This window comes from Sminthopsis crassicaudata, chromosome 4 (assembly GCF_048593235.1).
Source record: "Sminthopsis crassicaudata isolate SCR6 chromosome 4, ASM4859323v1, whole genome shotgun sequence".
Taxonomy (NCBI): domain Eukaryota; kingdom Metazoa; phylum Chordata; class Mammalia; order Dasyuromorphia; family Dasyuridae; genus Sminthopsis; species Sminthopsis crassicaudata.
Genome location: NC_133620.1, coordinates 371,940,406 through 371,968,026, shown reverse-complemented (window position 1 = coordinate 371,968,026; position 27,621 = coordinate 371,940,406). Strand labels below are relative to the sequence as shown.

At 46.3% G+C, this 27,621-nt stretch overlaps 1 protein-coding gene across 2 annotated transcripts in view; it reads right to left on the bottom strand.

Annotated features, from left to right (window-relative positions):
- INTS3 (integrator complex subunit 3) overlaps positions 1–27,621 on the bottom strand; it is a 35,416-nt gene that overhangs the window by 5,431 nt on the left and 2,364 nt on the right. Inside the window, exons 1-22 of one of the 2 annotated variants that reach the window (XM_074262137.1) lie at positions 24,758–24,817; positions 22,169–22,252; positions 21,342–21,425; positions 15,869–15,982; positions 15,599–15,683; positions 14,141–14,207; positions 10,835–10,979; positions 10,338–10,467; positions 9,176–9,273; positions 7,529–7,720; positions 6,340–6,427; positions 5,872–5,951; positions 5,507–5,598; positions 5,057–5,163; positions 4,145–4,264; positions 3,181–3,310; positions 2,805–2,859; positions 2,536–2,639; positions 1,934–1,978; positions 1,603–1,722; positions 1,039–1,192; positions 139–207 (exon numbers count right to left, since the gene is read on the bottom strand). In XM_074262137.1, coding sequence (XP_074118238.1) covers positions 139–207; positions 1,039–1,192; positions 1,603–1,722; positions 1,934–1,978; positions 2,536–2,639; positions 2,805–2,859; positions 3,181–3,310; positions 4,145–4,264; positions 5,057–5,163; positions 5,507–5,598; positions 5,872–5,951; positions 6,340–6,427; positions 7,529–7,720; positions 9,176–9,273; positions 10,338–10,467; positions 10,835–10,979; positions 14,141–14,207; positions 15,599–15,683; positions 15,869–15,982; positions 21,342–21,425; positions 22,169–22,252; positions 24,758–24,802 — 2,208 coding nt within the window. In that variant the 5' untranslated portion in view covers positions 24,803–24,817. Of the gene's footprint in view, positions 1–138; positions 208–1,038; positions 1,193–1,602; positions 1,723–1,933; positions 1,979–2,535; positions 2,640–2,804; positions 2,860–3,180; positions 3,311–4,144; positions 4,265–5,056; positions 5,164–5,506; positions 5,599–5,871; positions 5,952–6,339; positions 6,428–7,528; positions 7,721–9,175; positions 9,274–10,337; positions 10,468–10,834; positions 10,980–14,140; positions 14,208–15,598; positions 15,684–15,868; positions 15,983–21,341; positions 21,426–22,168; positions 22,253–24,757; positions 24,818–27,621 lie in introns of those variants that run through there. The other variant, XM_074262136.1, reaches the window with a different exon arrangement.

The window sequence follows — 27,621 nt, the reverse complement described above, 5'->3', positions numbered from 1 at the left end:
CAGAAAGGCCCCAGAACATCCCACAGCACTCCCAAAGGGGAGGGGCAAAGTGGTGCTTCCCTATGTACAGGGGTGTGTGTCTGTCTGCATGTGTTTTAAAGAGAAGCCTAGCATTTGAACCCCCAGAAAGTCACTTACTTGGGCTGAGTCAATCACAGCCACGATCATGTTGAGGAGCTCTCCGCTTCTCAAGGTTTCATCTGGGAACTGGGAAAAGAAAAGAGTCAGTCAGAGGTCCAGAGAGGTTCCCTCTCCCCTTCCTCATTCTGGTACAAATATTCCCAATGATGGAATCTCCTTCTCTGAGGAAGGAGAAAGGTCAGGTGAGTGAGACCCGAAGCTGGGGAGAGGGCAAGAGAAAGAATACCACAGCAGGGTTTTCTGGCTAGTCCAGAGGGAAGAGGAAGAGGTGCATCTCTCTTCCAGAAAGAACCAAAGAGGGCCAGGGCAGAGGGAAATCACATTTTGATCCCTTTTGCACCTCATCTGCAGACCAGAGAAGGCGGGGCAGCAGGTTGGAACAAGGTGGGCAAGGCCTCCTCTGCAGTGCTAAGTCTTCTACAGGGAATCTGGAAGGGTCCCTCTCACTCTCGGCTAGGCCCTTATTCCCCTTGTTGTGCCCACACTCTATGCCCTTTTGCCTGTTCCAGGGAACTTCCACCAAGAACCAATACTTTCTCCCATATCCTAGTTCCCCAAAACTTTGTATGAGCCCAAAGGCTTCCTAGTCTGCTGGGGGCACTGAGCCAATGGAAGCATGCAAGGCCCCTAACGCAGGGAGCGGTAGCCCTCCACTCTTGGGGCTAGAAGAAGGGCAGGGGGAGGGGATCCAGGGACAAGACCCAGGATGCTCACGGCAGCACAGATGCCGTGGTGGAGGCTGAGGATGGGGACCTTTGTGACCCAACTCTCAGAGGATGGAGGGGAGGATGATGGGTCTGCATGTGACCCCCAGGAGAGGAGAGGGACAAGAAACCAGAGGAAAGCCAGGGGGCCCAAGCCTGGAGGTTCTGGGCCACGGGAGCGGACGGGTGGTACCTCTGTGTAGATGGAAGGAGTGAGGTGGCACAGCAGCCTGACATCATCTTCCTGACAGGCCTTCATGTCCATCATCAGACAGGTGTGAAGATCCCCCAATTGCGTGGCCTGGGCAAACGACTCATAGAGGTTCATCTTCCCTGCGGCTGCTTTGCTGTAAAACCCCCAAGGATTAAGCCATGTGACCCTGGCCAAAGTCCCACCCCGGAGCCTCCGCCATTCCTGATCCAGAAAACTCATTCCACAATAGCCCTGCCTCCAGTCCTCTCTGAGTCGATGCCCTTGATCTGAGCTGGTGAACCTTTATCTCTGTCAGATGCCTGGGAGCTGCCAAGGACAGGAAGGGAGTCCCCGCCCCTGTGTCTTCCTGTGGTTGGTGCCTGAGCCAGGACCACCATCATGCAAACTGGCCACTGGCTGGGGTCAAAGACAGGGGAAAGCTCTCTGGTCTTCTCCCCCCCCATTCTAGGGCCAGACAGAAAGGAAAGCTGAACAGGGGATCTGCACCGGGGGAAGTGGGTGAAGCTTTTGCTGGTATTCCTTTACCTCCCCTCCCACCCTCACCTGGCCCGCAGGTAGTAGAGCAGGTGGTAGCCAATCTTGGGTTGTTTCTGATAGAGCTCAGACAAGAGATCCAGGAGCAGAGAGAAGCTGCTGTTGTCCTCTTGCATCTGACACAAGTTCCTGATGGGAAGGGGGAAGGAGGTCGGGGCTACAGAAGCCTTAATGAAAGATCTCCTGAAATCCCTTCTGTCCCATTCCTTGCTCCCTCCCCATGAGGATCGCATCACTCCAGCAGTAAGGCAAGAGCCCACCTGGCCAAGAAGTGCTGGGGTGGGATGAGAGAACTAGGGAGACAGCAGACGGCGGGGTCCTCCTAGAACTGGAAACTTACCTAAATATTAGGTATAGGGGTTTCCCCACTGATTCTTCCAGAGACCTAGAATGGTGGGATTAAGGGTTAGAGAATGTGTGGGGGAGTAAAGGAGATTAGAATTTGCCCCTCCCCTGAGCTAGCAATGGCAGATTGTGAGAAAAATTTTAGCAGAATTTCTTCCCTTTTTTTCCTCCTAGAATCTCATTCCTCAGGATCCACAGTCTCCTGGTAGAAGGAAGGAAGAGGAGGGAAGAGGAGGGAAAAGCACCCCCTATCAAGACATACTCATGAAAGAGACCTCTGCAGCCCATCAAAGCCAAGATGGCAGCTTTCTCAGGGTGGGAGTCAAAGGTGAAAATGAAGTCGGGCTCAAGGAACTCTCTTTCTAGGCTGGGCCGGTTTCACCCAGCAAAACATCAGGGCCAGGAATACTGAGATGAGATTGTGGTGCCTCTTTGTCAATATCATGCTGAGCATAAAGTAGGCACTTAATAATTACAAATACACAGTGATATTATTAACCTGAATAGCAGTAATAAATTAGATACAAAACACCTTTCTGGTAGGAGGTTCTATGGTTCAAATGCCTCTATCTGCCCAGGGGAGCAAGGCTGACTTACTCTTCAGTGACCTCCTCAGGCAACACCTCTCCTCGGAAGTGGGCCTTGAAGAGCTCTTGGAGGCAGGAGGCCAGCACAGACAGCTGCTCCGAATCAAAGTCCTCCTGAGGGGGAAACAAGCCAAGAAGGGGTCACGATAGACACCAGGACACGGAACTTCTGTCCCTGCAGAAGGAGGCCAAAGACAGGCCGGGTCTAGAGAATGGGCTCTGGGAGGCCTGCTCGGCCGAGGGGGGCGCACTCACCCTGGGAGGGCCCTAACTACTTACTTCCAGGACTTGGTCCACAATTTCCTGCATGACTTCACATTGAGCCTCTGTGTCACTGTAGTAAAGAAATAAGAAGAAAAATAGAGACTTGAGAGAGGGAAGGGACACACAGAGACTACATACACAGACACACAAACTTTCTCTCTAGAAGCTGGGGAGCAGAGGACCAAGAGTGAAGGAGAGCCAGGCTCCATGGCCCCCATCAATCCAGCATCAATCATAAAGGATTCCATCTCTGAGGTCCTTAAATCCCCAATACTGTCTGTTACCAGACTGCGGACGATACTCCAACAGGACTTCTCCACCCCACTATACACACCTTGGGGCTGAAAGCCCATCCTCTGAGTTGTTTGGGTAGGCTCTGAGAGTCACCTACCTCCCCTTCTGCAGGAGGAGAACTTTGTCCTTCAGAGACTCATCCAACTGATCCAGGTAAGGGGTGATGTCAATTGGCTCCTCCACTACTGTCTCTTTGATGGGGTGGAATCGAAATTCCCTCTTCTTGCCTGGTGGGGGGAAAAAGGCAGGTCCTATCCTTTGAGAACCCAAGCAGCAGAAAGCACAAAGGGGAAGGGAAATCCCAGAGAAACCGCCTTCTGACTTCTATCCCAACCATTACTTCCTTCACCGTTTAAAACCTTGAAATTCCTTTGCAATTTTCTGAATGTTTGTAAATAATCTCCCTTCCTCCTGTCACCCCTCTTCAGAGCATTTCCCATATACAGCTCCCAAAACAAGTCTGACCAGGTCACTTTCCTGCTCAAGAAATACTGGTGGCTCCCTCTAACCTCTAGTTTGGCTTTTAACCCCTAGCCCACCTTCTGGTCTCACTGCATATCCGTCTCCCTACATGTCACGTTCCAGCCAAATTGCCTTCTTGCTGCTCCCCCCAAACTACTTTCCATCTAGGTGTCTGCCCTGGAAGGTAGACCATCCTTTCACCTGATAGAATCCCTAGGTTCCTTTAAAGCTCCCATCAACCCCCTTCAAGATGCCAGTCTTAACGTTCCATCCCCCCTACTCCCAGAATTTACTGGGTTTATTTTTTATACTTCATTTTCAATGGATATGTAATTTCCTTCAAACAGAATGTAAACCACTTGAGGTCAGGATGTTATTCTTTTTGTCTCTGTGTCCTCAGCACACAGTCCATAGGAGATGCTGAAAATGTAACTGAACACTCATGAAGAGTTCTGAACTCTAAACTTCCTGACTTTCTGCTGTATCTCTCCATAGGGCCCAGCACTCTGCGTGGCACGTGGGCTCTCAAGCAATAGTATGAACTGACCCTCTGAGCACTGAGAACCTGGATGAAGAAGAGCAAACACCGCTAACCTCACCTTTGCTGTTGAGGTCTTCCTCATCATCACTGAAGGCTGCTTCAGCATTGTCATAGCAATTATCATCCTTGTCTGACATGTGATTATCCATCTCCATGGAAATTGGCTCTTCAATTTTAACTTGGAGGAGGAAAACAAAAAGTATGCTTGAGTCTTAAGGCTCTTTGGGGATCTTATTGGGCTCCCTCCCTCCAAAACTCATCAGCGTTGGAAGAAGAGATGGCTCTTCCTGATCAAAGGCTGCGATTCTCCTTGAGAGAATACTTTTAATATTTTAATGATCTCATTAGTGCCCATAGGCAGACAATATAAGTTAAGGTGGATGATGAGATTTTGTCAGAAAAAAGCAAGCATGGAACATGCTCCTTAGGTGGCCAGCTCAGGTTTTCCAAGGTGATTATTAAAAATAAAGAGCAGGGAAAAAAATAAGGAGGCAGGAAGCATGAAACAGATGAGAAACAGTCTGGACATACTTCCCTAGTGAAAGCCTTCACCCAAAAAAGACTAGGGGCAGGGAGAACATGGCCTCTGACTGAGTCTGAGATAAGGCTCTGCAAACGTCTCCCTGTGAGGTGGCCATTCTCCTAATGCCCGTGAAAGTCAGGGAGGAAGGAAAAACAAGCAAAATTGAGTAGACACTGACAAACTATGATCCTTAACAAGGGAAAATGTGTGCACACAGTAGACAGAGGCTCAATAAGGAAAAGACAAGAGGATACAAAGAAAAGTGAAGAAGGAAACTAAAGAAAGCCAAACAGCAAGATAGATGGAGAAGGGGGAGAGAAAGAAAAGATGGATGGAAGAAGTATGATGAAGGTACAGGCAAAAAACCCACGCCAAACAGAAAGCAGATTATCTCTAGAAGAGAAATCCTGATAATCTCTTTTCTCTATTTTTGGGGGTTGGCCATACCTTCCACAGGTGGGGAGGGTGAGCTGCAAAACTCAGGAAACTTCTCTCTCAACATAGCACGAAGTTCCTTATCCAGCTTAGGGTTATCAAACAGGGGGGCCAAATGCCTGATGGGACAGAAGTGAAGAATAGCAGATTAAGATGGCTCCTTTCACCCCCCAAAAGCCAAACACAAACTATCAATATAAAACAAGGTCTGCCTAGGACTTGGCAGCAATGACTACAACCCTGGGGATCCAGGTATTGGGGTACCCTGATATGATTAGCAGAGAGGGGATCAGGTGAAGGGCCCAGCAGTTGAGGGAAGGAAGACCACCATTGTTTACACTGCCACAGGGCAAAGGGGAGCTCCTAGACATTCCTTTTCAGGGCTCTGGCAGCAGGGGCATGTCCTTAGCCTGCACACTGTGATCCCATCCCAACTCCCAATATTGTCACCATGTCTCTTACGCCAGGACCCGCTTCTCCACAATGTGATTGAGAGAAGAGAAGACACCCTGTCGGACGTGGCCTTCCAGTGGGGGATAGAAGTTGGGAATGATCTAGGTGGAAAGAATAGTGGAAAGAATGTAAACAGAGAACCGTCAAGGACCCTCTGCTAAGGGAGCTCTTTCCCCAGCCCCTTCATCCAGTTGGGGCAGCTGGGAACATTAGGACATTTGTCTGAGGAGATCATGTTTAGGGAGAAGGCTCACTCATCTGGGAAGAAAACCCCAGAGCCCCTCCCTGTCTGAGAGCTAAGGGAGCCCTAGGAGAGAAAGCATCAGAAAGGTGAGACACACTGAATGGGGAAGGGCAGAGAACCACCTCCTTACCCGGCACATGAAGTCCAGGAGTGTGGCAGTGATGGCTGGGTGGGGCTTCATGGAGTGATGCATGACCAGAATGGCTGGTTCTAGAAAGTAAGGGGATAAAAAAGGACCCCAGTCCCACAGCCCCAAGTCAGGGCCTGCTTCTCTCTTCCCAAGAAGAGACAACAATAAATTTCTCAAATTAATGTCCACCATCCGAGGGACTGAAGTCTGACAGAGGCAGGTCCCAAGTTCTCCAGTTCTCTCCCCATTTTCCTAGCATATGGATTGAAATGGGGTGGGATGGAAGCAAGAAAGTGGTTTTTGTCTCAGTGTTTTTCCTCTTTATTCTCTCTATCTAAGGCTAGGGTTTGAGGAAGGAAGATTATGACAATTCAGCATTCACAATGGGCCAAGGGCCTGGGAATTGTTCTTAGATAAACTGTTCTCCTTCCCACCCCTCAATGCATGCTGAGATAACATGGCACATACCTATGTTCATGATGCTGTCCTTGTCTGGACTAAAGAAGAGCCAGTCGTAAAACAGAGCCAGTTTGGCATTGGAGGCAGCAACATTGGACTGGAGGAGAGAATGGAGGGCAGCCTGACTCCCTCTTCTCCCCACCTCCAGGAAGTAACAGGATGTCTAAGATCAGAGCCCAGACCCCAGGACATGAGGAAACCGACTTGGACCCTTGCACGTGCGTGTGTAGACAAAGATACACTGGGCATGTGTACTATACATGGGCATCTGTGGACCTGCTGTCCTTGAGGTCTTGGTGCCTTAGGGAGCTGAGGCCCATATAACAAAGGTCTTCAGCAAGCTCGCCCTACCCACTGGTCCTTCAGCAGCACCCTGGCGGTGAGAGGAGGAGCGGCTGGACCTCAGAGCTCCCCCAGGGTCGTGTGCACACTCTGTGCTTCCTTCAATGGATTCTCCCCTTCACCTATTCCCAAGCAGGGCTGTCCTGAGGGGAGACTTGAGCAAGGAGACTGACTGACCAATCTCAAGAAGGACATATGGAAATCTTGTCAAAAAGGGACAGTGTGGTCGGGAGAACAGCAACAAGATCACATCAAGAGCCTCAGGGAGAAAGCTGGGAAGGTGATGGTCCCCATTAGGGACATCTTGTGCTTAGGAAGAAGGAAGAGGACAGCAGAGAGGAGGACAGATGCTAAGGATCTAAGAGTCTGGAGTAGGTGACTCCTGTATCAGAAATAGGAGGATGCCTTAGGGAACAAACAGTAAGTGAATCGGGGAACTCAACCTGACAAAATCAAAATCCTTAGGAGGAACAATGGGGGATACTGGCAGAAGAGGAAGAAAAGTTTGAATGCAGGCAAGCAAGTGTTCTGAGGGACAGAGGTAAAGGAAGGAAACTGAGTATAAGAGATTAGAGACAGAAGAAGGACTGATAGAAAGAAGCTAAGAAATGATGTGAAACAGGTTGAAAAGGAACAAAGAACAAAGAGGAAGAATTTAGAGCGACTGAAGAACAGTATGTTAAAGCTAGGAGGTATGTTAAAAGTGTGAGGACAGCAAAAGGGTCAAAGGACCAAGACCAACACCTGAAGCTTAAAAAGACATGGGTTAAGTCGGGGCACAAAGATGAAGGAGCTTGGGGCACCTTTACCACCCTGGGTTATCCCACATCAATCCCAGCCCCGCCAAGTTCCTCACCGTGCACGTGGTCAGGAGCCAGCCGATGATAGCCCAACGAGGCAAGATATCTGAGCTCAGCACCTCATTGGATGGGTGGACCACCCCACAGATGTAGCGAATGAGATCACAGCGCAGAGACTGGCTGTCTGGGGTGGATAGATACTGCCGCTGGAACCAATCCTGATACCGCTTTTGTTGGCCAAACCGTACCTAGAGAGGGACAAGAGGAAACTGGGACACGAGGTGCAGGGAAGCGGCCACAGGGGGACCATGGACATACCAAGCTGTGCTCGGTCCTGCTCCAAGACTTCAGATAGCTTTCTCAACTTTTTAAATTCATCAAATAACTGTTCACTAATCCTTCCACCTTTTAAGATGAATGAGGTACATGTTGAAGACTTCTCTAGTTTCACTCTAAATGCCAAGGATGTATTTATCCTTCTTTGTCTTCAACCTCACACCATGTACTTCTTATGATTCAGGCACCATGATGAAATACTGTTTGGGCAGCACAGAGTGGAACAAAAATTACTGGAATTATATCAAAAGATCTGGGTTTGAGTTATTATCTGTCATGGTGGTGGGACTGAAAATACCACATAATCATTAACTGAGGCAACAGGGATTGTTTAGCCTGAAAGAGAACACTTGGGAGGGAGGCAGGGAGAGAGGGTAGGACATTTCAAGTAGCTGAAGATCTGCCACAGGAAAAGAGATCAGCCTAGTTTTACATGCCCCAGGGGAAAAGAACCAGGGGCTTTATTTAATAAGGATGAGTACAGAAAGGAAGTCTTGGGCAAGAGACAGCCTCAACACAGGCTCCTGTTCAGCCAAGAGCTGGCCTGAGTGGGTTCTAAAATACATTCTGACTCAGATTCTGTGGGTAATCTTGGAAAGTCATAGAACTTCTTTGGGTCCCAGTTCCCTCAGGTGTAAAATGAGGACAAGAGCATTTGCACTATCCACCTAGCAGGATGGTATAAAACCTTGCAATTTTCAAGTGCTCTAGAAGTGCAGGTGCTTAATACATTGCCCCTGAGGCATCCCTTCAACATTTGGCTATCCTGTTCCTTTCTCCTTTGTCACAAGATCACTTTCTTTGATTTACTTGTGTCAACATTGAACACACTAAGGGATCTCAAGGAGGGGAGGTGTGTGTGCGCAAATGTAGCAAAGATTTCTTCTTACCCTGTGTGGACTAGAGCACTGTATGGCACAGGACTACAGCGCTATATGGATAATGATGATGCAGACTGTTCAAAGATCTATGGGGTCTTCCAAAGGATGGGTAAACCTGTCATCATCTCTGCCTGATAACTTAAACCCTAAATGTCCCTAAAAACCTCAGAGTTCTCTCTTCTTGCCTCCAATCTGTAGGGGGAAAGGGTCCCCCAAAAGAAAATAGAATGGAGGAAGAGAAGGAAAAGCTGGGTTCCTGGATAGCTTCAATCACTCAAATTGGCTACATCTTGGTGGAATTAATTCCTCTTGAGAATTCACATTCATCGAGGGAATCCAAAAGGCCCCAGTTACAGGTCTTGCCATCTCTTCCCAAGTGATCTTTCCCCACTCTCTCCTGGAGCTCTGTGCCCCACACTCCAGGCCCCAGGAGGGCAGGGGGAGTGAGGGCCTCTTCCAGGACAGCTCGTACGTGACATGACATACCCGAGATGTCATGAAGAGGAGTTTGGTCTCCATGTCTGGGGTGAGACGGCAGGCCAGGAACTTTCTGGACGTTCTTGACTGGAGAAGCTGGAGGACACCTGCACCAAGGGAAGCAAACAGAGATCTGAGAGTCCAAAGGAATGGAAGGAAAATTGGATTGCTGGGCCAGGGCCCCAAAGCAAGCTGCCTGAGGCTAAAGAAGGGAGTGAGGAAGTGCTTCCTTCAAAGGATTCTCAGGCTAGGCATCCCCCCCCCTTTACTAAGCAAAGGCTGTCTTTGGGGAAAGCAAAGTCAGCACATTCCACAGGGCCAAGCAGTGTCAACTCCAAGGAGAAGAATGGGGTGGGGGTGGAGTGAGGGTGCCGGAGAAGGCAGGTCAAGGACATGTATCGCCATGTACTGTATGGAAACTTCACTACTATATATACTAGCACTGCCTCTCTCCAGCTCTTCTGCAGCCCAGTCTGAAGCCTTGTGGGGAGGTCAGAGATCAAAGGAGATCAGACAACTCCATCTTTTCTCTGGGAGGGTGAGGTCCAGTACAAGTCTAACAGCACTGAGCATTTAGGTCTAAGGATTTACTTGGCCTGTGCTAGTGCTCCTAGTCTCTTATGATTTCCTAGCTCTTGGAACACTGGCCTAATATTAGATAGGGGAGAAGGAAATTATCAACTAAAGTCCAAGCCCTATTTGGCTCTTTCTGTGCTCAGGGAGTAAACTGGGACCTTGGAGATTAGAAGGGGAAGGGGACAAGGCTAGGTCTATGCTTGATCTGGGAGAGGCAACAGACTCTTCCTTCCCCCAAAGAGATTACTAGGCAGGCGGGGCCCTGGCATTGGAGACAATATTGCTAAGATGAGGGGGCCTCCTCCCCTTGAAGGCCTTGCCAAGACTAGCCCTTCACTGACTCAGCCTCACGTGCTGACCTCCAAACACCCCTGCCGACCAGAGAAGGAACCTGGGAACAAGCCAGCAGCTCACCTCCCAAGCCAAAGACTTGCTGGAAAAGGAGTAATCACAGTTCTCTGCTCTACTTTTTTCCCTTGGCAAAATTAACACCTAGTACAGTCAGGTTGGGAGTCACCCTGACTCTGCCCAACCCACGTGAATTTGTCTCAACCTCTCCCGCTCTCACTTAGAGCATGTTCCAATTGTTATTTACCTGTGAACTGGGGACTCAAGGCTTGAGGATTATGGACAATATCTTTCCATAGTAGCTCAAACTCTGGTATCCTAGCAACATTCTGCAGGAGGCGCACCAGGTCCCGGCCAATCATGAAGCAGTCCATGAACTTGGGGGAAAGGGAAAAGGGGGTGGGGGAGAGAACACAGATTGTTTACCTGCTAGAGGGAAGATGGAACAGCATGTTCCAGGGAGGAAAAGAGGAAGGGAGGGCAGTAAAGCTGGATGATTGCTGCTGGTCCCAGGATCTGGGTTCCTGAACTTGACTATCGAGAGCTGGGGTTTGAGATCAAAGGCTCAGAGGTCTTTGGCTACTGAAAAAGTCTTTCCCAGCTTTTGCTTAGGACAGATTCCCCATTTAAATATAGCTTGATGGAGCCAGCTCCTTGCCCCTTTTCTCTGTCGGGGGGGCGAGGGTGGGGTGGGATGAGGTATGGGTCTGCCTCTGTGTCCTTACCCTGGGCTGGCTCTCTTACCCGCTCCCGAAGCAGTGAGATGCAGAAGTCCACCTCCTTTTGCCGAAGAGCCTGGAGCTGGGGTGTGCTATGGTGGTCTACAATGAGCCTTAGGTAGGTGTACACCGCCATGGCAATGAGAATGCTGCTCTTCAGCACCCACTCTCTGCAGGGAGGCAGAAAGGCAGGCAGGACAATGGCACTTTTGCCCTGTCTAGATCTGCCTACACTCCTGAATACAGTTCAAATACAGCAGATTTGCTTCTAGGATGTCCCCCCTCCCCCCTGGTATCAGCATTGCCCAGATATTTTCACAGCTCCCTACCCACAATTCTAGGGTTTCCTAATTCATTCTGTCTAGTACCCAGTGAAGAAAAATGTTAGATGAGAATCAGGCCTTCTTAGCCCATAAGCTATGATATAGCTGACTGTCTGTCTGCTGCTTTCTAAGTTATCTTCATGTCTTCAAGTTTCTCAAGGGCAGAGACTGTGTTTCCTATTTTTTCCCATTATAGTTTTCTATTTGGCTCTCTATCCACAGTAGATATTGTTGCTGAGGGCAAGAATGGAGGATATAAGTATGGGGGAGGACAGAGGTTCAAGGGGGCTTTAGCAGTATGAGGCTCTCCTAGGATGTTTTCCATAGATTACTGAGCTTGAGGATTCAGATGCTTCCCCTACATTCCTCTGGGGTTAGACTACCCAGATGTTTAGAGCCTAAAAGCAGAAAGAATCCACAGCAAAGTAGTGTAAGGAGAAACAAAGACAGTGTTAAGCCCATTTAAAGATTTCCATCACCCCCATTCCCTCCATAACTCTGTGGTTAAAATAAACTACTACTACTAGAACAAACTGCAGAGGCTGCTGGGCCCCTCAATCCTAGGACTTCCTTGGAAGTTAGACAGTGCCCTTGTTCTTGGAACATACCATGCCAGTCTGGTATCCCCATCCATCATCCCTGTCTCAAGCAGTGCTTGCTCTAGACCATAAAGGCCATTAATTCCATCCCCCCAGACAGTGAGTGAGTCACTCTCCCTAAATCACCAGCTAAAAAGAGGAACACAATCTTGGTAGCCAAGCCCTATTTTCCCAGGAGTCAGGGCAATTCCTTGGAGAGAAGAGATGATGAGAATTGGCTGTTTGCTGATATACTGAGGAGTAAGGAGAAAGGGAAGACAGGGGATCCTTGCAAAGACGGGCCAGAAAGAAGATATTAAGCTCCTTTTAACCTCTATTAACTGTGTATTGAAGATTCTCTGACTTACATGAACTGATGCTAAGTGAAGTGGGTAGAACCAAAAGAACATTGTACACAGCAATTTTATGTGATGATCACTTCTGATGATATTGGTTCTTTTCAACTATGAGGTGACTCGGGCCAATTCCAATAAACTTGTGATGGAGAGAGCCATCTGTACCCAGAGAGAACACTGTGGGGACTGAGTATGGATCACAACCTAGTATTTGCAAGTTTTTGGTTATTGTTGTTTGCTTGCTTGTTTTTTTTTCTTTCTTTCTCATTTTTTCCCCTTTTGATTTGATTTTTCTTGTGTAGCATGATAAATGTTGAAATGTTTAGAAGTGAAGTATATGTTTAACCTATAGTGGATTACTTGCTGTCTTGATGAAGAGGGTGAGAGGAATGGGGGAGAGGGGGAGAAAAATTTGGAACATAAGGTTTTGCAAGGGTGAATGTTGAAAACTACCTTTGCTTGTATTTTGGAAAATAAAAAGCTATTAAAAAAAAGAAGAAATCTTATTTGATACAGCTAAAAACAAAAACAAAAACAAAACAAAAACCAAGACGGTTCTCTGGATAGGGCCTTGGGTCCTAACTCTCTTATATCTCAATAAAGAAAGTGGAAAAAGACCTAGTGATTCTGTCAGAAAACAGGACAAAAAAGATTTAATGCAAGCAAGGAACATCCTGACAGAGACAAAACTCGGATTTTCTTTGGTTGTTTTGTGAATATAAGCATCAGTAAGTGACACTGGGGAACCCGTTTCTCCTGTTCATACCATAGTCTCAACAAATCTTGAAAGGGAAATATGGATGGTGAAAATGTTGAATAGAGATGTTTTCATGTCAGCTCTATCATCTACATAATTAATCTTAGGGACAAGGCCATCAGAGAAGAAAGTTATCAGATCAGAACCCAAGAGAAACAGCCACTAGGAAGAGGTGAGAGACCCAGACAAAGAGTGACACTAGAGAGAAAACCTGCCAGTCTTCAGCAGCCAGAAGCCAGAGTGGGAGCTCAAGGGGCGAAGTGCACTGAGACTGGGCACTAGGTGGCACTGCACTGCAGTCCTGAGGTAGGTAACTTTATGCCCAAGAGGAACCTGCTGACTATTAAAGAAGCCGCTTAAGGTCTTGCTGTTCATGAGTTCCTAGCATTATTGCCCTGTTCTCCCAAACAGTACCAAGAACGGACTACTAAGGAAAGGAGGACTTAAAAAGTAGGCATTTGTCCTTCCAGTTTCTACCTTTTAATCCTTTGCTATCATGGCTTCCATGCATAGCTTGGGAAACAGAAGCCAGGGAGCTGACCTCCGACCCCAGGACCTGAGTATATATAAATCAAAGGGTCAGCCATGGATAAATACCCATGTTTCTGGCCCTGCACGTTTGTGGGGAGAAAAGCCCAGACAAAGTGCTCCCATGCCTTCTCCTGACAAGGTCTTGACTAAATTCTCTGGAATCTGGACCCTTTCAAACAAAAAGGGACTAGACCAGATTGCACTGCCACAGAGAACAACTCCCAGATAAGGAAACTCCTTCTACTGGAATAGGTCAGCACCCTCCTTGTGACTTATAGACAAATCAAGCATAATTTGAAGTCAGGTCTCACTGGCTGTCTATCTGCTCTTCCATAGTAGCTTTACAAACAGCCCTGTACTAACTGCTCCTGCCCAGGGTCACAGCTGACCCTAGGCAGGTGAAGGGGCCTCTTGTATGCTGCTATGAAGGCCATGGGGCTGACAGTAGTGGAGGAAGGCAGGCTTGGTACCTATCACGCTTGGGTGCCATGACTGGCACCCAGCTGGATTCCCTCCCCCTCCCACCTAAAGACAAACATTCCAAGGAGGTTTGGATCAAAAATAAACCCTTATCAGATTAAACTGGTTTTTTCTGGGCTTAGGGGTATTTTGGCAAGGATGCTGCTCCCCGCTCCCTTCATCCCTGCTGCTAGACTCATCAATTACTTTCCTCCACACCCAAAAAACTTCTTGCTTTCTCCCTTTCCTCCAGCTCTTCTTAATCCTACAAGTTTATATCCCCTTGGCTTCCACTGTCCCCGCCCAGCACCACAGGTTGGACTCTACCTCTGTTCAGTCAGGATCTCCAGAACACTTTCTGCCAGCCAGATGTTTTTTGCAGTCACATCTCCACCTGACCCCAAAGGAGAGAGAAAATGGAGAACCAGAATAGGACCAAACACAGAGACTAGGACTCGGCTAAGGCGATCTCCTGACCCCAGAATTCTTAATCTGTAACTTCATTCATGAGTGAGTGTTAAGATACTTTGTTCACTCTTTGCTCTAGAGAATCAACTAAGGAGGGACCTGAATTTTCCTGGAAGCCAGACTTTCCTATTCAGGGTAGAATGGAACAAACGTGATAGTAGAAAAAGGATCCAGAAGCCTCAGACTGGGTGAGAATCAAACTCAAGAACATATTGGCTGACTAAACACTTCCTAGCTGTGTGACCCTGGGCAAGTCACTTAACCCCAGCCTCAGGGGGAAAAAAAAAAAAAAAAAGAATATATTGGCTGACACACAAATAGCACAGCAGAGGTAGTTTGTTCCAGTTGCAGACTGGAGGGATCCAGATGTCCCAAGTCCTGTTGTCTAGCCTCACTACAAGCTATGATGTGTTTCTGGGTATTATGGATTCTATTGTGCCTTTAGGGAGGCATTCATTTCATTTCTCAGAGCAGGATAAACATGCAGAAAAACCAGACTAAAATCTTGAGGCTGATAGAACAAAACTATCTATCACAATGATGCCAAATGCCCCTTCCACCCTGTTCTGCCCCCAACAAAACCAAAAATCCAAAAAAGTATTGAATGTCCAAAAAGTCTTGGATACAAGTCAAGGTACCCAGAAAAGACCCAAGGCACCCATCATTAAAACTCACATGAGAAGCACGTGAGTCAAACTAGGGAAATGTCAGGATCACCTCCAAGTTTACACACCTCGCCTGAGTGTGCATCCTAGAGGATCTGGGTGAATGGAAAAGGCAGACCTTTCCAATTACAGTGCCTACGTGGTTTGCCCTGCTTAGCTCTTGGGGATCTGGGACAGATGGCACAGATGCTGACAACAAAATATAAACCTAAATGTCAAGGTCTGTTTTGTGCCACAGAGACATGGTGTGTCCCTTTGCTGGCTAGCCCCCAACAGACGTCACAACTAACAAGCGGGAGGGACAGGAACATGGAGGTGGAGTTTGCCAAGTAATGGGAATACTGAGGGCATGATCAACATTCCCTTCCTGGTCAACCAAGAAGCCTTGAGGCAATGGTTGCCGCCAGTGGACAAGAAGTCTCCTTTTGGACCCTGAACAGGACAAAGGAAGGGAAACCTAGGCAGAAGCTAACTTTAGGAGCTTCCCTGAGATGTTAAATCAACCCTTTATTGCAATCTAGCTACAAAGAGATGCCTGTAATCATAAGGAAGAAGGCTAATGAATCTTCAATTCCTTCAACAACCCTACCTCCTCACTTTCCTGGGCTCCTCCCATCCTCCTTTTTTCCTTTAGCTCCCCACAAAGACTCACCTGCAATCTGCTTCATGAATGTCATGCAGACACCATCAGCTCCGAGAACTCCACTTTTCACCAATTCCCGGACCAACCACACCAACTACAAGAAAGAGAAAATGATCACTGGAAAGTGAAATCTGAAAAGATGGAAACAAAGCTGATCTTGAGGCATATCAGTACTCAGGTACACTGAGGCAAGAGCTGTGCCCTCCCAATTCCTTCCCGAGACCCCTCCAAAGGCTCCTCTGACAGAAATCTGTTTTTTGCTTTCCCCCTCAGCCTCACCTGGGTACGGCAAGTATCTTGCAGTTTCAAATACTTCTCCATTAAGATTTGATTGATCTTGTTGAGGACGATGTTCATGCCATCCCGACTAACTAGGGCCAAATCTCGGTAACACTGTGGAGTGAAGGAGAAGGTGATGGGTCAGATGTGGGGGATCAGGCAGATGAGCAGAGAGCAAGTCCTTCATCTTCCCAGTACCCCCCACCCCCGTACCAAGGGGCCAAAGAAGGCTCCTATTCCAGAGTTTTCCTTTTATGCTTGTTCCCTGCTTTTTCATACAGGATAGTAAACAGGAGCCACTGACTTAATGAGGTTCTTCTGGGGCGTGAGCCAGCCATTAGGGAGGCAAGAAAGTATTCTGCCCCTCACCAATCTTTTCAGGAAGCACTGCACTGCTCAATGCTGAGTGCTGAGCAAAGCCAGGCAGGAGCCACCTGCTTTTCATCTGCTACCCAAAGGCGATAGTGAAGTTGCAGGGTACTCTGGGTACAAACAAGATTTAATGGAGATTTCTAGAACTGAGCCAACTTGGTCAAATACACAAAGTTCTGGGAGATGGACAGAGATTGGGACCACTGGGACCGGAGGGACAGAGCAGCACTCCAGGTCAGTGACATGATCTATGTTTAGCTTCTGCCTTCTCTGAATGTTCTCCATCTACCTACTTTAAGGTAAAGGATCCCAAAACAGGCTACTGCTTAACCATTGGAGAGGGAAGAATGTCAATGTCAGACCCACTCTTGGTTCGAATCTCAAGAAGGTGTGGGTCACTATTCCCCGGGTTCTAGCTTTATTATCTGTTGGGGAGCGCTACCTATGGAAGTGCACAGCAGAGAATCTCCTGTGGAGGGCTGGAGGCTCCTAGCATTCTAAGGGGGATAGGAAGAGCAAGGAAAAAATGCTTTTTTGTCAGGAGGCCAGTAGGGATATGCTGATTGGAGACTGTAACATCAGTTTTCCAGCTAGTCATAAAAAAACCTACCAAGATTAGGCAGGGGAGGAAAAGAGGTTGCTGGTAATGTGTGTTGGGGGGAGTGAGGGTGATGGTGAGGGGAAGAGGGCACATGGAAAAGGGAAGACTGAGTCAATTTCTTTTTAGTCACCTCAATCCCAAAACCTTCCTCTGCTACATGCTCTCTCCACCATTTGAGAGGAAAATAGAGGCGTGGCAGTTAACTCCATCCTATTGTTCCGGTCCATCTCCGTCCCCCCCCCCAGCAGATTTGAGTAATAATACTTGGGGATCCCCAAATTTCTTTCTGTCCGACCTTGGTGTCAGCTACTCAGAGTAAATAACACAAATGATATGAGCAAATACCAGACAATCAGAGGGCCTTAAATTTATTCTGTGCCATGACCTTCATTCACTAGGTGGGTGATTTTTCTTTGTGCCTCTGTTAAGTAGGGGAATGGGTAGTTTATAACTCTAGACAGGTAACAAGGATGATCAGAGGCCACAAGGCAGCTGCTGCCAGCCTACAAATACCTGAGAATCTCAGTGCCACAAAGACAGAACATGTGAGGAAGCTGAGATGCTCTCACCCAGAGATGGAGCTTTGCTTTGCCCAACTAAGAGTACAAACTTACTTTCAGAGCACCCCCAAGTCAGAGAGAGTCAAGGGTGGGAGAGGGGTCCTTCTCAGGGGCTTTGGAGGACAGATTTGTGCTGCTCTGAGAATTCTGCCTCAGCAGAAGGTAGAGGATTCTACACTTTCAACTATAACCACTGTTACTAGATGGCAACTGGCTATGATGGCTGCCATATCCTTTGTGTTGCCAGTCACCCTGATAATCTGTGCCAGGCTCATCATTTGGCCTGGGAGAGAAGCAGAAGGAAAACTTGAGAGGGAATGGGAGCAGGCAGGCAAAAAGGAGGAAAGACAGGGAATCTGAGGAGCGAGGTACCGAGGCAGGGAGAATACATGTGCAACTGACACAGGGGACGAGTTTGGCCCTGGGCCCTGAATGCTCCAGACGAGAGACAAGAAGCTATCCCCCTGGGATCAATGCTAACCTCTCCCCCAAGTCCAAGAGTCCCCAGATAAAGAGAAGTTCTGACACCTTCTGCCTTCATCAGACTCTGGTGCCAGCAGAGACTCTTAGGACAGAGCTAGACATCAGCCCCCCTAAGACTCTGAGCAGTGTCCAACCACTATGTTTGATTACAGGGGGACACAGGACAAAAAACAGACCCAGAGGGTATAAGCCTTCAAGAGGCAGTTAGGTGGCACAGTAGATAGAATGAAAGACCTGGAGAAAAGGGAAAGGTTAGGGGTGCTCATAACAACTCTGAGAGGTACATGCTATTATCATCCTCATTTTTTGGGTGAGGAAATCAAGGCAGACAATGAGTAAGTGACCTACCCAAAGACAAACCCAGGTCCAGTTTGAAAACTCAAGCTTTCCTGACCCCAATCCCATTGCTCCAGCCACTTCACCAGCTAGCTGCCTTTAGGGAATCAGGAAGGCCTGGGTTCACACAGAGCCTCACATACTGACTGGTTGTGTGATCCTGGGCAGGTGTCACTTAACCACTGTCTGTCTCAGTTTCTTCATCTGCAGAATGGGGATAATAGCATCTGTCTCCAAAGGATGTTACAAGCATAAAAGGAGTTGTTTATAAAGCACTTTGCAAGCTTTAAGTACTATAGTATTATTACTGATTTTTATATATTGGTATATCATATAATTATACATTAATATAATTATATGTAATATATACTGATAGAATATTATTACTGATTGTTAAAGGGGCAATTTCAAATTCAGAGTGCTAAATGCCTTGTTCCCTTTTTTCAATCACTGCTGTCTCTTTCCTTCTGATGAGCACCCCCTGAAGCCAAAGTTCTACCCTAACTAGCCTGTACATCCTGGAGGGTCAGCCCCAGGGCCTCATGACCTGTGCTCATTCAACCCCTTACTCTCTTGGAGTAGGTTTCTCATGAATCCAAGATTCTCTCCTCTGACACCATTGCACCGAGTCTCAAGCCAAGGAAGACTAGAGAACAGATGCTTAAATCCATCCTGAGGTTTTGATGTCATCCCAAAGACAGGGTTAAGTCCAAATAAACTCTTGGAAAACAGGCCCTCAGTTCTCATCTGTAGCCCAACACCATCATTTTACTTTTAGCAACATTCCCTAGACCTTCCCCTCCCCCCACAGAGGAAAACTACCACCACCTGTGGTAGGAGGCGAGGATGCTTTAAAAAATGGTCTTTCTGGGGAAGCCCTAGGGAGATGCTGACTTTTCAACCAAACCCTGATGTGGCTCAAGGTCTCGAATGAGTCACCCTGTCTTCCGGCGCCCCTCCCTCAGCCCTGCCTATGTTTTCCTCACTCCCCTAAAGACTGCTCTCCAACTGGCCTTTAGTCTCTGCCTCCCTGTGTCCAAGAGGTCAGACCTGAGGCTCTGCTCAGAGGTGACTCTCAGGGCGAGTGCTTCAGCAGCCCACGAACAGAGAAGGTCAGTAAGACTGAATCAGCCATGGGGCTCTCGTTTAAAAGCCCTGGTCTCTGAGCTTGAATCCTGGTCCTATTGCCAACCTCCTGTCCAACCTGGAGCTCCACATGTCTCAGCACTCTGAGGCTTGTTTCTCTACATATGCCATGGGGCTCCTTCTGAAAGGATAGCAGACATGCCGGTCTCCTGGGAAAGCTGGAGCACCAGAGAAGCATTTGCAGTGCCAGCTCTGCAGGCTCCAATGTGTCAGGGCCGGCCAGAAAAGCTGGGAGCACTCCCTTCAGCAAGCTTGTTTATTTGCAATTACCTGGTATGATTCATATCTCAGCTTTGAAAAAAATTATTCACTTTCCAATAGGCAAAAACTAATTGTATAGATAATTAAGTTAGATGTCAACTGCAATTTTAAAAAACACAACAGAAAACAGACCGTAATTCCCTCTCTACCGCATCACAACTGTGTCCGTCCCCATCCTCCAGGTTGCTAACAATTTGATTAAAATGAGAGGGACTATACTAGATCATGGCATGGTTTAGGAGCACCATACTGGGGTCAATTACTCATCTGCATCAATCTGGATGACATCTTTAGGACTGAGATGAAATGGTAATTTGCCTCAATAAGGTCCAAGCCTGGCTGGGCTTGGGAACCCAAAGGAAGTCTGAACAATAATTCCCCCACCTTGCCACAAGACTTTACTTTAGGGAGCATCCCTGCTGAATATAATGTAAACACAGGTTTCTTTTTCCCTTCTTTGGGCTCAGGGTCCACAGGCACCTTGATCCCAACAGCTAGGTGGCACACAGGGGAGAGTGCCGAATATGGGGTTAGGAAGATCTTAATTTTTCAATTATCCTGCCTCAACACTTGCTGGCTGTCTGATCCCGAGTAAGTCACTTTTCTCTTCCTCAATTTCCACATCTATAAAATGGGTTTAATAATAGAACATAATCTTAGAGATAACATGTAAAGTTTTGTAAATGTTAAAGTGCTATATTTAAGTACCATCTATTATTATTTTCCTTTGGATGATGAGGACACCTCTGAACTCCGTCATTCCAAAGTCTTTTTGGCTATTGTATATTCTGTTATTTTAATCCTATTTGACTTTTTTTGGTTTTCTTGGCAAGAATACTGGGATGGTCTGCCTTTTCTTTCTCCAGATCATTTTGCAAATGAGGAAACTGGGGCAAATAGGGATAAGTGACTTGCCTAAGATCACAAAACTGCTAAGTGCCTGAGGATGGATTTGCACTCAGATCTTCCTGATTTTAGACCAGGAGCTCCATCCATTATAGCTACCCCTGTTTTGGGGATTGGGAGGGAAATACATATTTTTCTGGTACATAAATCTGTAGAGAATAGTCAGACAGAAAAATATGAGAAGAGAAAAGGGCTATTTTGACTATTTCCAGCCTCCCATGGACTCCACTGGCACCATCTCAGAGAGGAGCCTCAGAGGTAGTTCAGTATCTAAATTCTGCTATGTGGCAAGCTCAGCACCTTTTATCTTAAACTGCATTGGGGAGAAACTGAATCTCCTGGTTATTCTCCTTGGTGTAAGAATCCTTCTCTCACTTGCCAAATTTTAGTAAGCTTCTGCTCCGCTTTCTCTTCCCTGAACAACCCTAGTTGATCTCTGCTCACAGCTCCTAATCATCCAACCCTCTTACTGTCTTCTGGTTTCTATGCAATCTTCTGGCTTCTCTTTAGCACTGGAATCTAGAGCTGGGTGTGGACCTTAAGCAGAAGCTGGCCAATAATGGAAATACCAGGAGAATGATGGCACTTAGAAAATGAGATGGTGGTAGGAAGAAGTTAATGAACAACCAAATTCGGGTAGAAAGATAAGAGACTATGAGAAAGAAAAAAGAAAGCTTTGCCTACTTTCTTTCTTGCCTGCCACAAAGCAATCCACAAAACAGGAAACTCCCCAGCTTTATTTCTATCAGGTAAGCTTTATAGATCAAAATGACATCTGGAAAGAACGAGTTGAGGGTGGGAATATTACCTTTTGGGCTTGGCTGGGCTCTGTAAGGACAAGGGTAAAGAGTCCTAGGCAGATCTCTTCATGCTGGGGAGGCCCTTTGCACACCTAGATTCAAGGAAAGAAGGAACAACTATAAGTCACAGGGCAGTCGATTTCAGAAACAAATCCCTCCCAGAAACCTGGTTTCTACAGGCCTTGGGAGGAGAAATCTCACTGAGCTGCAGCTACATCCCTCCCCTCCAATCTGGGTGGATGGGAATCCTAGACCATTAACAGCAGGAAGGATACCCTTTCTGAGCAAGAACATGAACCCTGTTTCATTTTCTTAGGAGAAGGTAGGAAAGTTCTGCTACTTTCCCAACATTTGTTGTAGGCCAGCTAGGTGTTTAGAATGAAAAAGGAGGCTATTATCTCTGATCTACACATTAGTGCCTTTCAGTGCAAGATGAAATTATGGAAAGATAGGTGGAATAGTAGAAAGAGGACAGAAGAAGGAGATATGATCCTCTGTCAAAACAAACTGCTATAGGAATCTGAGTAAATCTTTTAGCCTTCTGGATCTGTTTCTGTGTCCCTAAAATGGGGATAATATCTGCTCTATTCCAGAGCTGCTGTGAGGCTCAAATGAGACAATGTATATTTTGATAAATAGGATAAGCACTATGCAAATGTGAAGTAGCATTATAATAGTCAAAGAAATGGAGGGGCCTTCCCAGAGATGGGATCTAGTGTTTGTCTTCTACATGATGGAAAGAGGGTTTGAACTTCAGAGCCCATCATCTAGTCCTTGTTCTTGGATCTTTCCCTGCAAGTGCAGGCCCAGGGGATAAAGCAGCTAATGGACTCACATGGGCGTTGAGGGCATCATTCGCCTCTCTCTCGGAGACACCACTGGTCATCGATGTCACGATGCTCATGCATCTTTCCAAGCGCTGCAGAGAGATGAAGGAAAAAAGTGTGAGGGGGTGATGAAAAAATGGGTTGAGGTAACAGAACATACCAAACCAAAAGTCACTAGTTCTGTCTAGAACTACATGTAGAGACTCCACTATTAAGCAAATCTAGAATCTTGTCAGCACTATTAATGACTTAGCCATTGTTCCCTGATCTTGAGAAGCTTTGATTTTCTACCATAGCTAAAACCAAGAAACTTCAATAAATACAGCAAAGATTCAAAGTGAAACCTGGAAACTTTGCCTCTCCCATCACCCTAATCATTTTGAGCTCTTTTGATTTGGATCCTTAAAACTGAGGATAGTTTTTCACTGTTTGTCTCACAATTACTAGAACAGAGTGAAACCTAAAGGGGGACAGAGGAGGAATAATTAGATTTACTTTCACCTTCAGTTTGGTCTTATGGTTCACCACAAAGCATTTTTGTTTTTGTTCAGGAATGTTTCTGTAGGACCCACAAGGGAATAACAACTCAGCAACAGGGACAAATGAGTAAGAATGAATGGTCAACATCTCATCTTAACACTGCCCCTCACCCCAAGAAGCCTTTGGTCTATTCCTGTTCAAGGTCAACAGTTAGGAATAAAGATTTCCCAGAGCTTCAAAGCTCCAAGAGAGCCACATCAAAAATTAACATGATCCCAGAATCATCTGGATATAAAGCTCTAAGAATCATCTACCTCCAACCCTGAGGCCTAACTACACCCCAAAGTAGGTCAGACCAGTGTGTGCCAAGTAGGAATAAATTGCACTTGCATAGGTGTAAGAAGGGGGAGGTGTGAAATCATATGCAAGTCAAGCTGTGATTCCCACCCCCTTCCCTATTCCCCTGAGCTATCACCAGCCAGCTCCTTCACTCTATGGAAAAGAGGGAAGGGGAGAGAAAGAAAAGCTCTCACAGATGAAGAACACCTAGATGAATGTTCTCTCTCTTTGTACCTCCCTATGTTGTACTACCCATAAACGTCCTCAGTAATAACTGCATCTGCAGTAATAACTGATCCAGCTGTTCAGGACTCCAAAAGTAAAGCTGTTCAATTTTGAAAACCACCAAGTTTTCTCTACCAACTAGGAAAAGCTTCAAGCAAAGTGAAAGTGGGTTGGGGTTGAGAAAAGGCAGCAGCCCTAGAGCCTCTAGGGAATCAAGAAGGTCTCCCTATTTCCAAGAGGTAATCCTTACAGAGCCAAAGGAGCTAAGGAAAAGAGAGGGAAATAACAACAGTCAGAGAATTAAAACATATGCATGCTGATTTGGGGAGACTTAAACCTGGTCATAATTGAACCCAAGAACTGGAGCAAGATTACACAAAAGTGCTTCCAAAACCAGCCAATTTCCAAAAACAAACAAACAAACCAACAAACAAACCCCAACCCAACAGCACAGACAAGTTAACCTCACTCCCTACTTCTCCACCCCCCTAACCTCCCCAGAGCAGCTAGGGGGTCTCTGAAGTAGGATCTTGAATCTACATCCCAGTGGCAAATACCACAAAAGGGGAGGGAAGGAAGAAAGATGATATCCTGTGATAGTTTAAGCTAAGAAAGGGGCCTAAGACTTAGAATAAATGTGACTAGAAGTACAAAGACCTTGAGCAGGGTCTCTCCATCCAGCTCTTGCCCATAACCTGAAGGACAGTGCCAACTGTACAAGTTAATGCCTGGGGAGGGAGGGAACGGTTTCTTGGAGCAGAGGTATGGGAAGGATCCAAAATCAGTTGGGATGGACAAAGACCTCAGGAGATAGATTCCCTCAAAGCAGTTTATTTACAGTGAATCAAATTTATTCCCCCATGTTGAGGAAATTCCTTTTAAAGATGTTCATTTAAAATGTCTCAGGGAGATGAAGAAAGCAGGGGACAGCACCAATGTAGCATACCCTCCCTGAATTCTCCCCTACCCCAATTTTAAGCATGCAATCATAACCTCGGAGATGTGCTGGTTGTAGTAAACTCAGTGAGTCTTTCCCAACAGTCCCTCAGAGGACTGAGTAAATATTTACTGTCTCTAGGAGCTTATAATCTGATTTTTCAGATTATACCATTGCCAAAGATAGTATATTTTTAATGAAACAGAAAACTGATAAATAGGAAAATGCGTATCTCCCAGGGGCTCCCCATACCCGAGTTCTCATTGAAGATCCTTCCCTCCTTGTTCTTTGTCCTACTCCCACCTATTACTTCCCAAATTCTGCCCAGAATCTTGCTCATGGCCTAAAGACTTGGCTTCTTTAGAACAAAGTCCCCAACTCTTGCACTACTTACTTCCCACTGGGCTGATTTCTTCCTCAGCTAGGAATGAGGAAAGCTGATCAGGACTAGACATGGTTCCTAAGAATTGTAGCCAAAGTGTCAAACTTCCTAAGGATGGAGGGAAATCCACATTCTCTGAGCCTAGAGTATTAGCTCCTTTGGGGCAGTCAGTGGATCTCCTTCCTCCATCTCCTTCTCCAGGGCCTAATATGAATGCTCAAATCACTGACTGACCTTATAGAAAGCTACCCTGCATTCCTGGGCAGCAGATGAGATCATGTAGGAGAAACAGCCACAGCCACAAAGAGCAGAAGCCAGTCATCACCATGCACTGAGTACCCACTAAGCGCAGAGCCCTGTGCTGGGGCACTGTAGGGAAATAAAGAGGGAGGAGAAGCCATAATCCCTGCCTTTGAAGAGGAAACAAACAATGGAACTTGGCTTTGGTGGAATGTAAAGGCAGAGGGCAAGTAGGAAATAGTATGTTTGAGCCATAGTGGGAAAAAATTTGCAGATTAGAAGAAAACAGAGACCATCTATATAGGAATGTTTAAAAGTTCACATCTAGGAAATCCAAAAGAACAAGGAAAAAAGTTTCCTCCCTGCTGACATCCTGATTGCATTTATTAGCAAATGTATCATTTGATTCCCTCCAATGACATTCAGCTGAGCAGACTAGTAGTCTACCCTGGCCAGGATAAATGGATACAGTTCCACCAAAGACTAGAACTGAGGGTTTATCTGGGGTTTGGCTTTTTTTCCCCCTAACTTTTTTTTTTTTTTTTTTTTTTTGCTGAGGCAATTGGGTTTAAGTGCCCAGGGTCACACAGCTAGGAAAAGTTAAGTGTCTGAGGTCACATTTGAACTCAGGTCCTCCTGACTTCAGGGCTGGTGCTCTATCCAGTGCGCCACCTAGCTGCCCCTCCCCTAAATTTGAAATTTGTATTTTGAAAATTGTATTTCAATGTAAATGATTTCTTAGTTTTATGCTTTTAAAAACATGATTCTGAGGAAGGGATGTGTGGGCTTCTTAACCAGACTACTAAAGGAATCTACAACTAAGAAAAGGTTAAGGTACTCTGGGCTAGAGGACAATTTCATCAGGGTCTGCCTATGGGTAAGTCACACATTCCCACCCACATCTTAGAAACCTTTCCCTTTCTATCCCAGCTGGACAAAGTGAGACAATACTTAGTTGTCTGCAGAAAGGGGAAAGGGCAGTAGTAGGCTGGTAACAGGTGTAAAACACTGAGGCATCATGACATGATATAGATCGTTAGTCAGTCAAAAGGGCCAGCTTTAATGTTTCTTAATTGTGTAAAACTGGACAAGTCATCTTAACTTCTCTGAACCCCATCTACAAGATGGGGAAAGCAATACTTGAACTCCCTGTTTCTTTTCTTTTTTCTTTTTTTTTTTTTGAACTCCCTGTTTCAAAGGCTTGTTGTCAAGCAAGCATTTTGTAAGCCTTAAAGTGCTAAATAAGTGTAAGCAATTGCTGGCTGATGGAGAACAGAGGCCAAAGACAATCCCAAATACAGGGCAATGCCATTTTTATTTTGTGTGGGAATGTTTTAAACTATTTTAAAAAGCATATTTACTTTCCAAATTCTGTCTGCTGAATCTGCTACATACTGAAATAAGGAGAGGGGAAGGATTAGTTTAGGAGCATGGTAAATGGTTGGGAAATTCCAGTTAAAGTAAAAAATTTTGTTTTGGACTATTAAGAGTTACCACCTCTTTAGTCATTCATAAGCCTCATTTTATCCCATTATTTCCACATAATTTTTATCCCTATTCAACACTATTTCAACAGGAACCATCACCACTGGATTGGAGATGGAAAACCTGCTTTTGAGTCCTTGAGCTTTGCAAAGCCTCTCTTGGCTCATTTCATCATCTACCAAATAAGGAGAACTGAGCTAGATGATCTCTAAGGTTTCCTCCAAATTCCAACTCTAGGAATCTTACCTATTGCTCCACCCTCTTATTATGAATGGTAGCACAGCTAGAAAACAGGTCTTACTCATTCTGTTCCTGACCACAATAGGGGGAGAATTTGAGGCCTTGTAAACAGCTCAACTGCCAAAATCCAGGGCTCAGGCTTATAAAGTCTTCGGGGGTGGGGGTGGGGGTGGGGGGAAGATCACCTCTTCTTCACATGCCCCAGGTTATCGTCTGCCTGATACCTAAAGCCTCTGAACTGGCCCTTATATTCAACTCAGCCCTTTCTTGGTACCTTCCATTTCCCTTCTTCTAACTTGGACATTCCTCTCTGTCCATCTCCCCTTGCCCCTTCCCGTGACCTTCAACACCTCTTCCCACTCTCTCATGGCCTCCTTTTTGTCCCTTAGCAAACCTGACTCTCCATCCAACCCCATTGACTCCTTGTCTTACTGCCAGGAGTGCTTGACCAAATCCCAACTACCTCTGCTCCATCTTCACTCCCCTCAGCAGAGGTCCTCATCTCTTAGAGGGAAACCAGGAGTTCTCTCTTATCTTATTTTGTACTTCAAAATCCTCAGACATCACCCACCCATTTCCTTCGTCTTTGTTCCAAACACATTTATTCATGTCCTTGACCTTGGTCCCGCAGTATTCTCTGGGAGTAGCCAGAAGCATCATTTTTTTTTTCACTCTCCTTATCTAATGGGAGACCTGCTGGTCCCCATTCTTTTAAAAAAACAAAACTCCTTTACTTGACCCTTCCGTACCCTCAAGGTATCCCCCTCTCTTTTTCCTTTCATAGACAAATTTGGGGAAAGAGATCTACAAGCATTGCCTCCATGTTGTCGCTTCTTAACTCCTTACATTCTGGCTTTCTGCCCTATCATCTGAAGAAACTGCTCTGCCAGGTTACTAATGATCTCTTAGCTGTTAAGTCTGATGGCCTTCTCTGTTCTCAACTTCTTGACCTATCTGCAGCACTTGACACCTGGACTATTCCACTTGTATCACTGTGTTCTACCTGGGCTTTCCAGGTATTCTTCTGGTTCTGCTCCGTTCTAGTACTTTCCTTGTGTCATTAATTTTGTCCCACCCACTGAGCATAGGTGACCTCCCAAAATTCTTCCAGGCCCTCTTTTCTCTCCATATCC